The sequence below is a fragment of the Moschus berezovskii genome, chromosome 11 (assembly GCF_049115385.1).
Source record: "Moschus berezovskii isolate FMDL1 chromosome 11, NW_MosBer_1.0, whole genome shotgun sequence".
Lineage (NCBI taxonomy): Eukaryota > Metazoa > Chordata > Mammalia > Artiodactyla > Moschidae > Moschus > Moschus berezovskii.
Genome location: NC_142470.1, coordinates 85,487,405 through 85,506,127, shown reverse-complemented (window position 1 = coordinate 85,506,127; position 18,723 = coordinate 85,487,405). Strand labels below are relative to the sequence as shown.

Here is an 18,723-nt window from a genome sequence, read left to right as displayed (position 1 = left end):
ATATTCCTTCCATAGGAAAAATTAAATCAATATAATAGCATAGGGTGAATCTTTGAAATAGAGCTTGACAGACTAAATTTTACCATCAAACCAGTCTTTTTCCTTCTTCTACTACACTATGCCCAAAAGAAATGTATTTGTGCTTTGGTAGAAGTCCTGGACACTAGACTAGACAGGGAAAGCTGCCTCTCAAACAAGTACAGAGCCATTATTCTCAAGAGAAAGCAATATTGCATTTTTTGAGAAAACATCCTAAGTAAAATGAGTAAACAAAACAAAATACCTATTTGGTCATATTTAAGAGCTACCCTTGTGAATTCATTTAATAACATGCAGTATTCCTTTAATAATATGCAATAGCACTTATAATCCATGCAAAAGTATATCTAATACAAAAGGGTTCAATAATTGAAATGATTATGAAATGTAATGAGCAAGAATTCCCAGCAAAGAAATAAAGTTTATGTACTAATGTGGGCAGGACCATAATCAACACAGGCCTTTGGGAAAATCCATCCTTGGGTATGCAGGATATTCATTTCCTATTACCATCTTTCAGTAAAGTATCTGTCCCAACAATATGTCTCACTAAGTGGAATGTTAACAACATAAGAACCAATGTAAAATAGATTCTGAGCAAAAGTTCTCCCCACACACACATCCAAGGAAGGCTATTACAATCTCTTAGATTTCACTGTGACAACACGCTGATTGCCCATCTCTATAAATGCAATGTCAAGGAGGTGAAAGACATTGGAAGGCTCTTTTAGGAAAATCTGTTTCCTCTGCGCTCCCCCTCCCAATCCTTGTATTTATTTTCTCTACATTTATTATAGAAGAAATTTCATCTTGAAGAGAATGCACCTGCAATGTCACAGGCCATTAACAAGAGTTAACCATTTTGATAATAAACTATATATTGTTTATCCTGAAATTCCTAAGTTGTCAACGATCCCATCAACCTAATCATTCATTTGAATATTTTCAAATGAATGATTTAAAATGAATGCTTCACTGCAGATATTATAAACAGTTCCTTTTCTTCCATCCTTCCAGTTTGGATATCACTGACTGAATTATATTTTCTGGTTTGCCTTTGGTGAATGCAATGTCCCTGGCCTTAGGCAAGGAAGGAGGAAAAGCTCTCTAAACATCCTCTGCCAATGGAGGAATCATCACACAATCAGACATTCTGTGTCACAGTGTTGGCAAATATCACTGTAAAGTGTCAATAGGAAAACTTAGTTGTTTCCCACTTCTTTTCTCTGACCTGCTCCTTGTCATTTCAGACACTTAGAATCTTACTTCTCTCACAATCCCTATGCCAGCATGGTAAAAGGGTTTGTGTAACAATGTCAAGCAAAATCAGACGAACTAAAAAAGAACTTTATAACTTTTCCCCATTGGCATCAAACTGAAAAGGCAGGATTGGTCATTAAGTTATAATTAAGCATTAGTATTTCAGCAGAAACATTATACCATCACAAAAACAGTGTCAGAGAAAAGCAGCAAAAATCATTTCAGCCAACCCTGGTAGCCAGGAAATTATTTTGGGGCTTTCCCAATTTGTACTCAGTAATGAAGTTAGGACATAACATGACTTTTGCAATATTCCCTTTCTGTGTGTCTGTCACATGATCCAGATAGAATACAAGTTTTTCAACCCATCATTAAGTGCATAAATTCTGTCAGATGACTCATTTCATCATGATCTATAAATGTACTTAAAAACTGTAAAAGCATAAAAGCAAAAATAAAATCACACTAGGATCTTGACATATATAGTATATTGATAAGCTAGAATCTGGGATACTTTGAAAGTGCTTCTGTATAGTAACCAATCCATTCTTTCTTCACCATTTAGTTTTTAAAACACACACATGTTCACACAACCACAAATGCACTCAACCACACACATAGGTATTAAAAAAAAGAACTTACACAATTTCGTCATTCTGGAACTCGAGCTCTCCGCATGTGTCCTCAAAGTCCTCTCCTCCACCTCTGGCGGTCCCCTCAATGGTCTTATAGGGAACGATAACATTTCCACGTGCTCCAGATGTTCTCAGTACTTTCACCTCCATGATGCCAATGCTCTCACTCACATGAGTCACAGGTTCCTCAAAAGTAAAGATGCCAGCATGGTCATCATCAAAAATAGTCACGGTGGCAGTGGAGGGAGATCCCAGGCAAGCAAGGGTAGAGACGTGACTGGCTTCCAGGATGCCATCTTCCGAGGCTTCCAAAGATACTTTGACGTTGCTGAGATGCACAAGGAAATTCTCATCCTCCTCAAAGATGTCATCATCAATGATGCCAACTCTGATTTCCTTCTGGGTCTCACCAGGCTTAAAGACCACAGTTCCTTCGGTAAATTCGTAATCAGATCCAGCGTTGGCTGTACCATCCTCTGTTCTGAAGTCAACAAACACAGTGTTGGTCAAATCACCACCTCTGCGGATAATGGTCAGGGCTACTGTGCCACAGTTCTCCAGACACTGATATGTCCCTTGTTCAAAGAAGATCTTACTGACAGGGTCATTTTCAGCCACTTCCGTGTTGACCTCATGCATGCTGACGGCTTTTCTGGCTTGGTCTGCTGCATGCCTCTTTAAAATGTTGCCCGCTCCAGTCATCAGGCGGGTAGCTTGAATGCGGTAAAATGCTCGACTTTTTTGCTGCTGACTTAAGACTTGGTAATTGGCTAATTCTATTAATTGCTCTATTTCCTTCTCTGGATGCTTCTGCTTGAGTTCCTTCAGAATCCGAGCCATTTCTCGCCTGGCTTCTTCATCATCTTGGTCCCTCTCATCAACCTCCAGAACCAGGGCTCCATCTAAGAAGCTGTCCACATGGGAATTGACCACTTTTCCATCCATTTCAATTTCTGTCTTGGAAGAGGGCCTGTCTCCTTCGTGTTCAATAATCATTCCCCTCTGCTTGCCAGCCCGATACCTCTTGTAGACATACTTGTAAAACAGAAGCCTCCTGTCTGCCACCCAAGCAAACACAACACAGATGGGGAAGAAGAAGAAAGTAAGCAAACCTTCCCAGACCTCCACGACCCCAGGAGAGCTCACAGACAAAATGATGTAAAGCCAGGTATAGGCAAAGATGCTCCATGCTGCTGTCACAAAGAACACACGCAAATGCTTGATCTTCCTTGTCTCCCCGTCTGGGACGACGTAAACACAGAGCGCAATGATGATGAACATGTTGAATGCAGCACTCCCCACAATGGTGCTAGGACCAAGGTCTCCCGCAGTGAAGTTATGGCCACACACCTCAATTACTGAAAGGAGAATCTCTGGAGCTGAGGATCCCAGGGCCATCAAGGTCAGGTTGGACACGGTCTCATTCCAGATCCTCACAGTTGTCTTGGTGGTCTCTCCATTGGGTTTCTTTATGGTGATTTCTTTCTCTTGAGACGTGATGACTTCTATAGAGGACATGAACCGGTCAGCAATGATTGAGACTCCAAGAAACATGTAGACCATGGCCACAAAATACACAGTCGCTCTAGCAATTTTGTCCCCAAAGGAAGGGTCCTGGGGCTCCCAAATGGGTAAAATCACCCCCTTCTTACAGTAATAGGAGCCAGTACACTCGCCAGTCTCATTGCCTTCTGCTTCCATTTCTGTCTCAGCACTTATATGGTCCACATGGGAAAACAAGAGAGCCACCATGGCTAACACGTGAAAGCCCATCGACAAGGTGGGTGACAGACTGAACTGCAGCATGCTGGACAATGGCAGAGTTCCAACTGTCCCAACCTACTGGGGAGAATAGGAAAGGGAGAGAGTAGGGGAAAAAAATCACATCATTAGATCCAGACCCAAAGCACTCAAGTGACCCAATTATTTTTATTACATTTATCAATGATTTGTTTATATTAGACTATCGCAACATCTATGGTGAATCATGACTCTAAGAATCCATCTGTGATAAAGCAAATCCTTGGTAATGTTTACAGCCCAATCTCTCCACTTGTGGATTTTCTACATGTAGTCCCATTTACTGAGCAATGAGCAATGTACACAGCTGACTTACTGGAATAAAACGTTCAATTATATCCTTGCCTTGTTGAACACACACACATGCATGCTGACAGCCAATGAGAAAAAGCACAAAATTTTGACACATTAAATAATTTTCTCCTTGTTGCTAAGGCAGATTTTCTTTTAAACTGTGGTTAACACAGTCACCTTCTGAAAACTGTTTCATTGCCAAAATCACCTTAAGAGTGATGCTATGAAGTTTAAACTCTAAAAATCCTACAAATGCATGATCTGGTGACGATCTTAAAATCTAGGGCACATTTGACACTGTATTTAATGCAATTGTGTCCTATGGCTCCTGAGGGTCACTTGGACTACAAGATCAAACCAGTCAATTCTAAAGGAAATCAACCCTGAATATTCATTGGAAGGACTGATGCTGAAGCACCAATACTTTGGTCACCTGATATGAAGAGCTGACTCACTGGAAAAGACCCCGATGCTGGGAAAGATTGAAGACAAAAAAGAGAAGAGTGCAGTAGAGGATGAGATGGTTGGATGGCATCATCGACTTAATAGACATGAATCTGAGCAAACACTGAGAAATAGTGAAGGACAGGGAAGCCTAGCATGCTGCAATCCATAGGGTTGCAAAGAGTCGGACATGACTTAACAACTGAACAACAACAAATCTATGGATCTTAGAACCACAGAGAAATATTCCAGCTTGCCTGCAATCAAAGCCCAGTGGTATTTGCACTTGAGGGGAAAAAAAAAATCTGTTGTAAGACAATATTTCCACACGATAAGTATAGTTTTTAAAAGCATGTTTTGATGAGAGCACATTTCCTCCTAATTTCCAGCAACACCAGGTCTTCTGATGCATTAGCAGCTGGGCATCTGGTTCTTCGAGCACTGCTCTTCATATCTGTGTACAGATGTCATTCTAGAATCTGCAGGCTGCCCATGGCAGGAAAGGGAGATAAGCAGGCCCAGGTCTAGGCGTGTATCTTGCCCAGGTCTTGCCTGACAGGCTGTGAAATCAGCATTACCAGCCATACAATGTTCCCTTCTCTGTGTCAGTGTCAGACTTTTCATGGTCATTCTAAAATACACATCAGTTCTATAGAGGACAATAGAACTCTATAGAACTCTACAGTTCTATAGGACTATAGAACTCTATAATTCTATAGGGGACTCAACTGACCTAAAAATACAGGGGCAATAATTCCCCTAAATTAGCTCATGTGGCAAAATGACAGTAAGCAAAAGTATCTATGGGATTAAAGGGCTGTAGGCAACTGGGGATATGGCAATAGCATCACTGGTGGGAATCCAGATTCATGGTGGCTCCGCCTACCACTTTGCTCAGGTAACCAAGGTTTGTGCCTCTCAGTGACCTTGTATCACCTCTGATTCCAGGGTTTTGATGATGGTAAGTGGGGTGGGGGACAAGGGGTAACTCTGGTCTGGAAAGCCAGTTATAACATCCAATGACATAGGGATAAGAAGGATACTGAGTCAGGCCTTAGTCCTATGGCCTGACATAAAGTTAAACATAGAGCTGGGCCTCAGGGTATCTGAGTCACCCCTACATTTACCTACACTCTCTGCCCTAGGCTTACTGCTGATGGCTATTGAAAACTGCACCACGGCTCAGGAGAACCGCTACCTGACCCAGCACATTCTGACATAACCTAAAGCACCCCTCCTCCCCCCCCCTTTTTTTTTTCAAGCTCATCGCTATAGGGAGATAAGCTTTGACATTTTCCTCACACTAAAGAAGACACAGCAGAGGGCTGTGTTGAACTCCATTCTAAGTAAAAGGTCGAAAAATAGAAGAAACATATTTTCAAAATATGGAGAAGTTCATGGTCAGTGTGTCTACTTGTTCAGTCATGATTGGGCTTGAGTGGGTTATAGGATCTCTTTTCTTAAAACAAGGTAACCCTGAACCATCCCTGTAAGAACTGTGGCAGATCTAGTTCTAACTCCCTTGTAGCAATTTATTCCACAGATTCATGAGAGCTGCCCAGACAAATTTTAGGACATGATGGGCTCTCTTCTAGGTCCTGAGAATTCATCAGTGAATTTGTTTTTAAGTTTCTATCTTTTCAGACCTTATATTCTAAGGGGGAGGAAACAAACAAATAAATATAAATGTCAGGTGGTAAAAAGTACTGTGATGGTGGGGGTAGGGAGCAATTTCATAGGACAGAAAGTCTGCATGTTACGTGTCTGTGCCAGGCTGTGTGTGTCAGTATGTGTACGCACATGGAATGCATATTATAAAGGACAGTTTAAAGAAGGCCTTGCTGATAAGGTGCCATTTGAGCAAAGTCCTGAAGGAAGAAGAGGCCCAAGCTCTGTGGATACTTGCAGGAAGAGAATTTCAAGTTAGGTACAAAGACCTTGATGAGAATTGTGCTTTGCATAGTCTAGAGACCAGGAAGAAACCTGTGTGGTGAAAGAGCAGTGATGGAAAGAAGCAGGGCTCAGGAGCTGGGAACTCAGCAGGGACGGATCATGAGGGGCACTGAGGCCACTTTAAGACACTGGCATTGACTGCTGGGGAGATGGGAATCACCGGGAGACTCCAATCAGAAGTGTGATATGAGCTGATTTATCTTTTAAAATGATCTCTCTGCTGGTTCACTGAAGAACAGACTATAAGGACAAGAGGAGAAAAAAAGAAGCCAGCATTTGCCCATTATTTAAAAAAAGAAATCTGATCAAAGCAATGATCCCAATGCCTTGCAGGTATATAAAATGATACAGTAAAGATCTAAAGGTTAAAAAGGAGAAATAAACATTTGCAGTGATCCTTTTGGAAGATTTGCAATTTAAAACATTTCGGTAACCTGTAAGGATCAGAAAGGTTACGAATTTGCTCAGAGGGAGAACAGAACACACAGAGCCTACCCAAACAGACACAAAGTTGCGCCTGTCTCCAGGGCGAATAGAGTGAACCACTCCCTTGAAATTGCTGCCAAGGCTCATCATTCCATTCCTCACATCTCAGCCAAAACAAACCTCCCAAAATGCAGATCACACTCTCTCACTCCCCTTAAAACTCTTCATGGCCTACTGCCCTGAAGACAAATGCAAACCCCCACAATAGGCTATTTAGACCTTTCAGGATCTGGCCTTTGAGTTCTAAAATACAGGAATTCTCTCAATTTCCTGAACATGACAGCACTTTTTACCTCCAGGTCTTTGCATATTATGCTTTCTGCGCCCTGAACTATTTTCCTTCTTTGAAGCACGTTTCAAAATGACATCACAGCAAATCACAAATCATAGCTGATTGCCTGAGATGGTAATCCCAGGCTCCATTATTAAACACTGTCCCAGACACCATGCTAAAGTTTTTACATCTATATCTAATTATTATATCTAATACTTCCAGTAACCAACACTGTCCTGTTATATAACTCCTAATGTTGCCATTTCCATTAGAGTCTGTGTGAATAGCACCCTTAACAATATACTATAAGCCTGTTTGTAGGTGGGAAGACTGAGGTTCAGACAGGTTACATACTTGCTGAAAGTCAGACAGTAACTAAGATTCAAAACCCTGTCTGTCTCTTGAGACTGATGTAATCCCCTATTTCACTCTACCACACCTGAGAGTGTATATAGCGATCTTTTGAGAACGATTGAATTTGGGCTTGGACTAGCTCAGTGGAAAACTTCCTGGCTTCTATGTGGGGCTAGATAGCAAAAGTCCCATGAAAGGTTTCCAACAAGCCTAGTTTTATCTTATAGATGGCAGACTGGCACGGACAGATATGCACAGCTGGGAGGTAACCTGTGGGCTGGAATGTTCCTGGAGACAAGTGGCTCCCACTCTCCCGCCTTTTAGCAATTACCTGGCAACCTCTTCTGCAAATACTCTCAGGGCAATATCTTCAGTGTGCCAAGAAGAAGCCCTGCCCAAACAACATCTCCCAATATGCTCCCAGCCAAAAGGGTATCAATGTCTAGGGGGGATTTCTGAGGTTAACTCAAAAATGTCACAATTATATTCAAAACGTGGTTTCACAGTAGTCTAATTTGTGAGGTCAGTGAACTAAAAAACATTGCTACAGCTTCCTGGTCATGAAGCAACTGGAAAGAACTCTCTAGACTTCAGTTTCTTTATTAATACCAAATCCAAATGCTTGTGAGGATATGGGGTTTCTATACCACTGAGCCACCAGTGAAGCCCTGAGGATGTGGGCTGCTGCTGCTAAGTCGCTTCAGTCGTGTCCGACTCTGTGCGACCCCATAGATGGCAGGCCACCAGGATCCCCCGTCCCTGGGATTCTCCAGGCAAGAAAACTGGAGTGGGTTGCCATTTCCTTCTCCAGTGAAGGAAAGTGAAAAGTGAGGATGTGGTTCAGTTCAGTTCAGTTCAGTCCAGTCGCTCAGTCGTGTCTGACTCTCTGCAACCCCATGAATCACAGCACGCCAGGCCTCCCTGTCCATCACCAACTCCCGGAGTTCACTCAAACTCATGTCCACAGAGTCGGTGATACCATCCAGCCATCTCATTCTCTGTCGTCCCCTTCTCTTCCCGCCCCCAATCCTTCCCAGCATCAGAGTCTTTTCCAGTGAGTCAACTCGTCGCATGAGGTGGCCAAAGTATTGGAGTTTCAGCTTTAGCATCAGTCCTTCCAGTGAACACCCAGGATTGATCTCCTTTAGAATGGACTGGTTGGATCTCCCTGCAGTCCAAGGGACTCTCAAGAGTCTTCTCCAGCACCACAGTTCAAAAGCACCAATTCTTCAGCGATCAGCTTTCTTCACAGTCCAACTCTCACATCCATACATGACCACGGGAAAAACCATAGCCTTGACTAGACGGACTTTTGTTGGCAAAGTAATGCCTCTGCTTTTTAATATGCTGTCGAGGTTGGTCAGGTGTCATCAGTCCTTCAGTCAATCAGTCAATCAGTCCTTCTTCATATTTTCCCTCCATGTTTTGTTTCCGTTCTGATGCCTCAGTCATCAGATGCAAACAGATCTGACTCTTGCCACTCTCTCTTCAAATATTTATTTCTATGAAAATTAAGCAGCAAACAGTAGCTGCTGATGTATTAGTCTGCTGTCTTCTAATCTTTCACCCTGATCTACTGAACTCTGAACAAAGGGTAGTCTGATCTTCGTAGTAGTTTCAGATAAGCCCTTACATCCAGGGCCAGTTCTTACTTAGGAATGTTCATTACATTATCCAAATGAGCCTTCAGCACAGTAGCAAGAATACTCACATTATCTTCTGCTCACTATTTATTTTAAAACAAACCAAAAGGCCCCAACACCTATAGATGACAGACCTGAACGTCACTGACAAAGGATGGTGAACAGGTATCAAACTGAGGGAGCCCACCCCTCTATGGCAAAGGGAGAGGTCACAGAAATGGATGCACGTACTCGCCAGACAGATCTTCATCAAACTGCCACAGAAGAGGTTCATGGAGTAGTTAGGCAGCACAGCAGTGGGAGCTTTAGTGGTTCTGACTACAAGAACTGACTCAGAGAGGAAACTCCTCTGGCATCCTCACCAGTTCTGTGCTTGAGGCGGCCTAGTCTCATTCTGCTGACCGGCAGCTGGGGTTTTTCCAAGGAACTCCTTGACTCCCCATCAAGACCTGGAATCCCCATCTCTGTAATTCTTGCTGACTGAAAGCCTCAAAACTAAGAAGTGAATCTGTTTCTAAGGCAACAGTAAAGCATCCATGAATTCTTACCCACTACAAATGCAAGCACTTCCAAATGCTTCTAGACAAAGATGATGCCAGAGGATGCCCTTCTTTATCTGATCATCTGCCAAGGGTGCCAATTACCATTCTGGCCCCCACCCTCAGGCCATCAGGCCACGGCCATACTTCACCAAGGAGCTCCTTCAGTGCCCACAGCAACTCTCTGCTATTACTTAATTTTTCCCCCAAACAGAAAGTTTCTACTTTTCTTCCTGAAAAATGAGGACAGGTCCTCTGGGAGACAAGCAGTGAGACATCACGTAAGGGGCTCAAGCCCCCTGCCCAGACTTACAAGACTACAGGGGCCTGTCCCATGTCAGAAAACACCCTCTTCATTCATCAAAGGTAGCAGCTGGTGTAATGGTCAAGCAATGTGGCCAAAAAGGAAAGACGGTTTCAGGATTTAGGATAATGAAAATGTTACTGAAAAGTCATGATACCCTTTTTCCCTTACTTTGTTTTTCTATGTAGAACTTATTACTTTTTATTGAATTATAGTTGATTTACAATGCTGTGTTTATTTCTGCTGCACAGCAAAGTGATTTGGTTATACACATATATGCATTCTTTTTTATATTCTTTTCCATTATGGTTTATCCCAGAATATTGAATGTAGTTCCCCATGCTATACAGTAGGACCTTACTGCTTATCTATTCTATATGTAAGCAGTAAGGTCCTACTGTATAGCATGGGGAACTACATTCTATATGTAACAGTTTGGATCTACTAATTTCAAATTTTCAGTCAATCTCTCTCCCAATTCCTCCCACCTTGGGAACCACAAGTCTGTTCTCTACGTCTGTAAGTCTTAGAACTTACTACTTTTTATACAATATATACTTTATTTAACAGTTCTGCTTATTCTCTCTCTCTCATAGATGTCAAGTCTGTAAGGGTAGGGATTTCTGTCTCTTGTTCACCCAGTTGCTCGAGCATACACCCTGCTACATGGAAGACGCACAGCACCTGATTTTATTAAATGAATAAAATCCTTCTCAGTTGGCCTTGTGCTGATTCATCAAATCTCTGATGTGGAATCAGAATCCAGGTGCTGGACCTAGGCATATGCATTTAGAAATGTTCCCTAGGTAAGATGGATACCCCTAAAGTGAGCAGAGGCCAGTATCAGACTGAAAAGCCACGATCAATATGTGGTAGAGGAGAAGAATGAAGAATGGCAACACCTTTTCATTTGTTTTCACTACACAGATTAACAGTACTGTTCTTTCCTAGCAAAGAGCTCCTTACTGAGGTACTTCATGCAAAATAACCTTCTCACGCTGCCCATCCTTTCCACCTGAATAAACACGTGTGTAGTTTACATCACCTCATCCAGAGATTTTCACCTTTCCCTTGCCCATCTCCTGCCGCCCCACCCCCAAGGAAGGCTTTTGTAAGCACTCCCATTCATCACGTGACAAGGAAAGATGATCCATTTAGGGGATCATCAGCTAAAATCTGAAGTCGGAAATCCCTCCAAAGGCATGTAATAATCTCAAGGTTTTTCCATTCAGTCAGGAGAAAAGAAAATGGCGAATGAAATCCTAGAAGTGAACAAGCAAAAACTAAAATAAAAGAAGACAATCTGAAAAGCTGCAGAGAATGATACCAAATTTTAGCCCAACAAGTAAGTTAATACTTATCTCTAATGACAATACATCAATTTTTTTTAATAATCTCAACACAGCCCACAAATGTACAGTCTTGGGGTCAAGACATGCTTATCTTTTAATTTTTTAACTGGTACGTAATCCAAAGAAACGGGAAAACAACACTTTCATTCACAAGTTTGCCAAGCTTTTCTTAGCCACTCATATGAGCCAGATACTGTGTTTTAAAGACATATAAGATGATATTCCCCAAAGAAGCTCACATTCTAGTAAGTCATTACAAGAGACAAGGAGTGAGTCTTGCTTTCCAGAAGAAAGAACTCTTCTATGACTAGAGAATCATAGAAGAGGAGAGACTTTCCAGGCATTCAGACATGACCACACCTGGATGCCCTCAAAGTGGACCACCTCGTTTCCAAGTTAACACACCTGCAGTCTTGGGGTCATACAAGTGGGCTTCTAGAAACCTGCAACTGCTCCATCTACAGTCTTGCAACCAAACGATTTCAAATGTAGTGAACTCCCAGAGGGGGGGCCTCAGATCATCTCTTCCATGAAACTTTCAGGGGTCTCATGTTGGACAACAGCAACTATTTCAGGTAATGATTTGTTCACCATCCACCCTGAAAAGAGCAACCTTTCCTGATGTTTGACCTTACACTGAAAAAAAATGAGGTCATATGTGTGCATTTATTTCTGGGTCACCAAAAAAGATCTCCTACCTAAAAATATTTCCCACACTAGCTTGTTGACATTTTGCCTTCAGACATTTGTTTGAGTGAAGTATAACGCTCCTGGTATTCCTAGTTCTAGAGAGTAGACCATTTATTTGTTCTCAAGCATTTATTGAACGGCTTCTAGTGCAAAGCACCAGACCAAACACTTTGGGGATTACAAAGAGGACTGATTCCCGGTCCCTGTTCCTGATAAATTTACAGTCTTCAAGTGATATTTACTCAAATGACCATGAGTAGGAGAGAGAAGATGGAAAATTCCATAAAAGGAAGGGACTGGAAAAAACAACAGAAGCGGAGAGAGTAAGGGCATTTCAGAAGGAAGTAATGGTATTACTAAAGGCATAGAACAACACTTCTTCAACTTCACTTAACCTAAGGATCTTCCGGAAAATTCATTAAAGTGAAGATAACTGAGCCCTATCATTGGGTACACAGTAGATCTAAAGAAACATGTGTGTTAATTGCTCAGTCGCGTTCAACTCTTTGTGACCCCATGGACTGTAGCCCACCAGGCTCCTCTATCCATGGAATTCTCCAGACAAGACAATGGGGTGGGCAGTCACATTCCCTTCTCAAGGGAATCTTCCTGACCCAGGGATTAAACCCGGGTCTCCTATATTACAGGCAAATTCTTTATCAGCTGAGCCATGACGAAAGCCCTGCAGCTCTAAAGAGGAATCCCCAAATTTGAATTTTAAGAAGCATCGTAGGTGATTCTGATGTAGGTGGTCTTGGCATTGACATGACAGGTAGAAATGCATGAAAGGCAGAACTGGGTAGGAAGGCAGAACTAGCTTGAAGGGTATCAGCATGTTTAGCAAACACAGACTAGAGAGCAACAGGACTTGAACAAGGTCCTTGATGGAAGGTAGTGCTTACATATTAGAAGATAACGTTTGTTGTAATATCAGTATGATACTGATGTGAAATAGTATATCAGATGGGCTCTCATCACAAACTGGGACTCCAGACAGCACTAAAATAGTGATGGCCCAGGATTCCCCTCAGGACTTCCCTGGCAGTCCAGTGAATAAGATTCCATGCTTCCAATGCAGGGGGCACAGGTTCAATCCCCGGTTGAGAAACTAGCATCCCACATGCTATGTAGCCAAAAAATAAAAAATAAAAATGGTGAGTGTGCAGGGGAGGGAAGAGAGGAAAGGGCAGAGAAAAATGGACCCTAATCGGAGATCAAAAGGGTCCTCCAAAGAGGAGATTAAATCACTGAGAGTAACATACATACTCGTAATTTTGGCAAGGTTTGCTCTGCTTTCCTCAAAGAGAAACAGCTAAGGATAGCTAGGAACCTACACAGACACAGGGCAAAGGAGCAAATCCATGGAAGTCTTCAGTTCAGTTGCTCAGTCATGTCCAGCTCTTTGCAACCCCATGGACTGCAGCATGCCAGGCCTCCCTGTCCATCACCAACTACCAAGTCCACTCAAACTCATGTCCATTGAGTTGGTGATGCCATCCCACCACCTCCTCCTGCCTTCAATCTTTCCCAGCATCAGGGTCTTTTCAAATGAGTCAGTTCTTCATAGCAGGTGGCCAAAGGATTGGAGTTTCAGCTTCAGCATCAGTCCTTCCAATGACATTCAAGACTGATACCCTTTAGGATGGACCGGCTGGATATCCCTGCAGTCCAAGGGACTCTCAAGAGTCTTCTCCAATACCACGGTTCAAGAGCATCAATTCTTTGGTTCTCAGATTTCTTTATAGTCCAACTTTCACATCCAAACGTGAATACTGGAAAAACCACAGCCTTGACTGGATGGACCTTTGTTGGCAAAGTAATGTCTCTGCTTTCTAATATGCTGTCTAGGTTGCAAAACTTTTCTTCCATGGAGCAAGTGTCTTTTAATTTCATAGCTGCAGTCACCATCTGCAGTGATTTTGGAGCCCAAAAAATAAAGTCTGATACTGTTTCCACTGTTTTCCCATCTATTTGCCATGAAGTGATGGGACCGGATGCCATGATCTTTGTTTTCTGAATGTTGAGCTTTAAGTCAACATTTTCACTTCCTCTTTCACTTTCATCAAGAGAGTCTTTAGTTCTTCTTCACTTTCTGCCATAAGGGTGGTGTCATCTGCATATCTGAGGTTATTGATATTTCTCCCAGCAATCTCAATTCCAGCTTGTGCTTCTTCCAGCCCAGCGTTCCTCATAATGTACTCTGCATATAAATTAAATAAGCAGGGTGACAATATACAGCCTTGATGTACTCCTTTTCCTATTTGGAAGCAGTCTGTTGTTCCATGTCCAGTTCTAACTGTTGCTTCCTGACCTGCATACAGGTTTCTCAAGAGGCAGGTCAGGTGGTCTGGTATCCCCATCTCTTTCAGAATTTTCCACAGCTGGTTGTGATCTACCCAGTCAAAGGCTTGGCATAGTCAATGAAGCAGAAATAGATGTTTTTCTAGAACTCTCTTGCTTTTTCCATGATCCAGCGGATGTTGGCAATTTGATCTCTGGTTCCTCTGCCTTTTCTAAAACCAGCTTGAACATCTGGAAGTTCACGGTTCACATATTGCTAAAGCCTGGCTTGGAGAATTTTGAGCATGACTTTACTAGCGTGTGAGATGAGTGCAATTGTGCAGTAGTTTGAGCATTCTTTGGCATTCCCTTTCTTTGGGATCAGGATGAAAACTGATCTTTTCCAATCCTGTGGTCACTGCTGAGTTTTCCAAATTTGTTGGCATATTGAGTGCAGCACTTTCACAGCATCATCTTTCAGGATTTGAAATAGCTCAACTGGAATTCCATCACCTCCACTAGCTTTTTTCGTAGTGATGCTTTCTAAGGCCCACTTGACTTCACATTCCAGGATGTCTGGCTCTTGGTGGGTGATCACACCATTGTGATTATCTGGGTGATGAAGATCTTTTCTGTACAGTTCTTCTGTGTATTGTTGCCACCTCTTCTTAATATCTTCTAGTTCTCTGGAAGTCTTCAGAGAGCTCTCAATCAGGTTCCATTCACAAGCTCTGAACAGAGGTCAACAATACGCCAAAACATAAAACACAAACTGGACCTCCTAGATGGTGAGGAAAGTTGTGCTCTTTAAATGAGAGGCTTGTATGGAGCCTCACCAAGTTCCCCTGTTCCCTTCAACTCAAGAGTAAATCTTTGCAGTCACTCCTCTGGCTTTCTAGTCTGTTTCTTGGGACTGGGGATGTTTAATACAGAATTTAGTTTCAAGCCATGCAATAGGAACATGCACAACGCCTTAAAAAAAATCTTTTTTAGCAAAAAAATTGCTGATTATGTGAGAAAGCTGGTGAATTTCATCAGCTTTTTTCCCTGAGTCATTAAGCTTCATCTTCAAGTAGATTGTTTTTCGGGGATGGGAATTTATCAACTGAAAGTTTGTAGGTCTTTCAAATTGTCCTGCATAGTCACAAAGCACAATCCTTTAAAGAATAAGATGACCTTGAGGAGCAGAGAAATAGAAAGTAAAAAAATATTTTTTAAAAAACCCAGGTTGGGGGCTTTCCTGGTAGTTCAGTAGTAAAGAATCTGCCTGCCAATGCAGGAGACACGGGTTCAGTCCCTAGGCCGAGTGGATCCCACATGCCTTAGCGCAACTAAGCCAATGCACCACAACTACTAAACAGGTGCTCTGGAGCCCAGGAGCCACAATTGCTGAGCCCATGTGCTGCAACTACTGAAGCCTGCGTGCCCTTGAGCCCATGAACAGCAACAAGAGAAGCTACCACAATGATAAGCCCATGCACCACATGTAGAGTAGTCCCCTGCTCACTGTAACTAGATAAAAGCCCCTGAAGCAACAAAGGCTCAGCACAGCCAAAAATAAACAAATTTTTTTAAAAAATTCAAGTTGACTGATGCTCACACAATGGTGACTCTTCATCAACATTCTATGTCTAATTTTCTAAAGTTCCTGACAATAGACGCAGAGACATAGCTCTGAGTGTATATATAGCAAATCCTTTTTTTTTTTTTTTAATGGAAGCAGCTTAGAAAGGAAATAACCAAATTTTTATTTAGAGAAATAAATCAAGCAACTTTTCAGGAGGGAAAATGTGAACTTTTTATACAAACCCCTGAGCACAGTTTAGAAAACATATAGTTTACTAAGTAAGGCATCTAATGAACATGTCCTTTAAACCAGGAGTCCTCAACCTCTGCGACCTAATGCCTGATGATCTGAGATGGAGATGATGTAATAATAATAGAAATAAAGTGCACAATAAATGCAGTGTGGTTTAACCATTCCCCTCTGTCCCCCACCTTGGTCCATGGAAAAACTGTCTTCCATATAATCAGTCCCTGGTGCCAAAAAGGATGGGACCACTGTTTTAAACCAATTCCATACACCTGTGTTTGAAGAACTGTTCAAATATTGACTTATGGTTTTAATTTTAGTAACTATGCCATGACTATTATTGTCTTTTTGTGATAGGTTGAGGATTAGACAGGAGCTTTTGAAAAAGAGAAAAAATTCAGTGGAGAAGGAAAGACTCATCATGTAACCATTTTATTAACAAGTGAAGATAGTAAGTCTTGCCTATTAAGTCTTTGGGTAAGCAAGGATTATTTTCACCAGTATCAATGATTAATGAGAGAACATATACTCATTCATTCGACAAACACTGAATGTCTATTATGTGTCTGGCAAAGTATCGGGGGCTAGAACCATGAACTAAACAGACAATCTCTCTCCTCCTGGAATTTATTATCTAGCTAGGAAGACAGATGATAGATGTTAATTTAAACTGTTACAAACAGAAACATTTATTTAAATTGTTACAGAAAGAAGCATTTATTAATTGATAAATTCTATAAAGGAAAAACACAGTCCTAGGAGAGTAAGTAATGGAAGGCCTGACCTACTAGGATATTAGGGAAGGCTTTGCTGATGAAATAACATCTGAGCCAAAATTTTTTAAAAGGCACTCAGCAAGAAGCCAGGCTAAAGGTTGCTAGAGTGCAAGGCCTTAGGCTGACACTTCTGTAATTATCCTTCTCAGTAATGGGATTACTCACAGACCTACCTTCTTAGATACGCTGGGGTATGAGATCATGTTTAGAAAATGCTAAAAACAGCTTCTGAAATTTATATGAGAATCTCCCCCTCTGAGGTCACAGTCACACAGTTGAAATTAATTGCATTCTACCACACTGCTGGGGCAGTACTGTAGACAGAAGGGTCACTGGTCTTGGGGCCAAAAGAAATGAGTGCTGGTATTGGCTCTCCCTGACCAGTCATGTGGCCTTGGACAAGTCATTCTCCCTTTCTCAGCTTGATCTGTAAAATCGAAGAATTTTGCTGATAGCCCAAAGCTGCTGCTGCGTCACTTCAGTCGTGTCCGACTCTGTGTGACCCCATAGACGGAAGCCCACCAGGCTCCCCCATCCCTGGGATTCTCCAGGCAAGAACACTGGAGTGGGTTGCCATTTCCTTCTCCAATGTGTGAAAGTGAAGTTGCTCAGTTGTGTCCGACCCTTAGCGACCCCACGGACTGCAGCCTACCAGGCTCCTCCATCCAGGGGATTTTCTAGGCAATAGTACTGGAGTGGCTTGCCATTGCCTTCTCCGAGCCCAAAGCTATGATATCCTAATTCCTCACTTTGGCATTCAAGGTCATCATCCATTATACATCACCTGTCTAACTTGCCAGATTTACTGTTCCTGGTAGGTAGCTGAGCTACAAACTGAAAATTACCCAAATACACACCCTGTTTTCCTTTCTCACGCTTTACTGCCTGTCCTCCATGACCCATTTTGAATATCCAATTCCCCTTCAGAAAACTGCTTTTATTGCTAGGAAGGCCCCTAAAAGTCTTCTAATGTTGCCCCTTCCTCCCTCCCTTTTCCCTGCAAGAAAACTCAGGCTATGAGAACTTAAAAGACTTTTTCCCCAAAGCCACGCATCTCAGAAGTGACAGAGCTAAGCTCTAAAACAAGGTCTCTGAGTTTCTAGGCCAGCTCTCTTCCCATGACACCAACCCCAATTGCTTGGATTCCTGCAGCCCCTAAGGTAACTGGTGTGTTTCTCTTAAGATCTGTGTCTCGAGGGTTAGGAAACTAAGGCCAACAGGTCAAATTTAGCCTACCATCTGTCTTGATAATGCCTATTTTTTTAAATATATTTTGAAATGATTGAAACATTTTTAAAAAGCACTGTTTCATAGTGTGAAAATTACACAATGCTCAAATTTCAGTGTAAGTAAAAACTCTTTTATGGAACACAGCACGTTCATGCATTTAAGTACTGTCAATGGCTGCTTTCATGTTTTGACAGCAGTGTTGAGTAGCTCAGACAGGCCCTGTGGTCCACAAAGCCAAAATTATTTACTCTGTGGCCCTTTATAAAACAGTTCTGTGGGGGTTCAGGATGGGGGTACACATGTACACCCATGGCTAATTCATGTCAATGTATGGCAAAAGCCACCACAATATTGTAAAGTAATTAGCCTCCAATTAAAATAAATACATTAATTAAAAAACAAAACAGTTCTGTGACCTTTGGTGCAGCCATTATGTGTGTCCTTATCTTCTGGCTCTCCAAGATCTTCCACAATCAGAATGTCCATGTAAAGGCACACACGTAGGGACAGTCATCCCTCAAGCAGGAAGGACCAATCCTCATTGAGCACTCATGTGC

The 18,723-nt window shown here is 42.1% G+C and overlaps 1 protein-coding gene across 5 annotated transcripts in view; it reads right to left on the bottom strand.

Annotated features, from left to right (window-relative positions):
* The window catches only part of SLC8A1 (solute carrier family 8 member A1), a 477,484-nt gene that overhangs the window by 379,666 nt on the left and 79,095 nt on the right, over window positions 1–18,723 (bottom strand). For 3 of the 5 annotated variants that reach the window (XM_055399277.2, XM_088841524.1, XM_055399275.2), the window contains exon 2: window positions 1,942–3,776. In XM_055399277.2, the coding sequence (XP_055255252.1) occupies window positions 1,942–3,740 (1,799 nt within the window). In that variant the 5' untranslated portion in view covers window positions 3,741–3,776. Of the gene's footprint in view, window positions 1–1,941; window positions 3,777–18,723 lie in introns of those variants that run through there. The other 2 variants (XM_055399276.2, XM_088841525.1) reach the window with 1 other exon arrangement.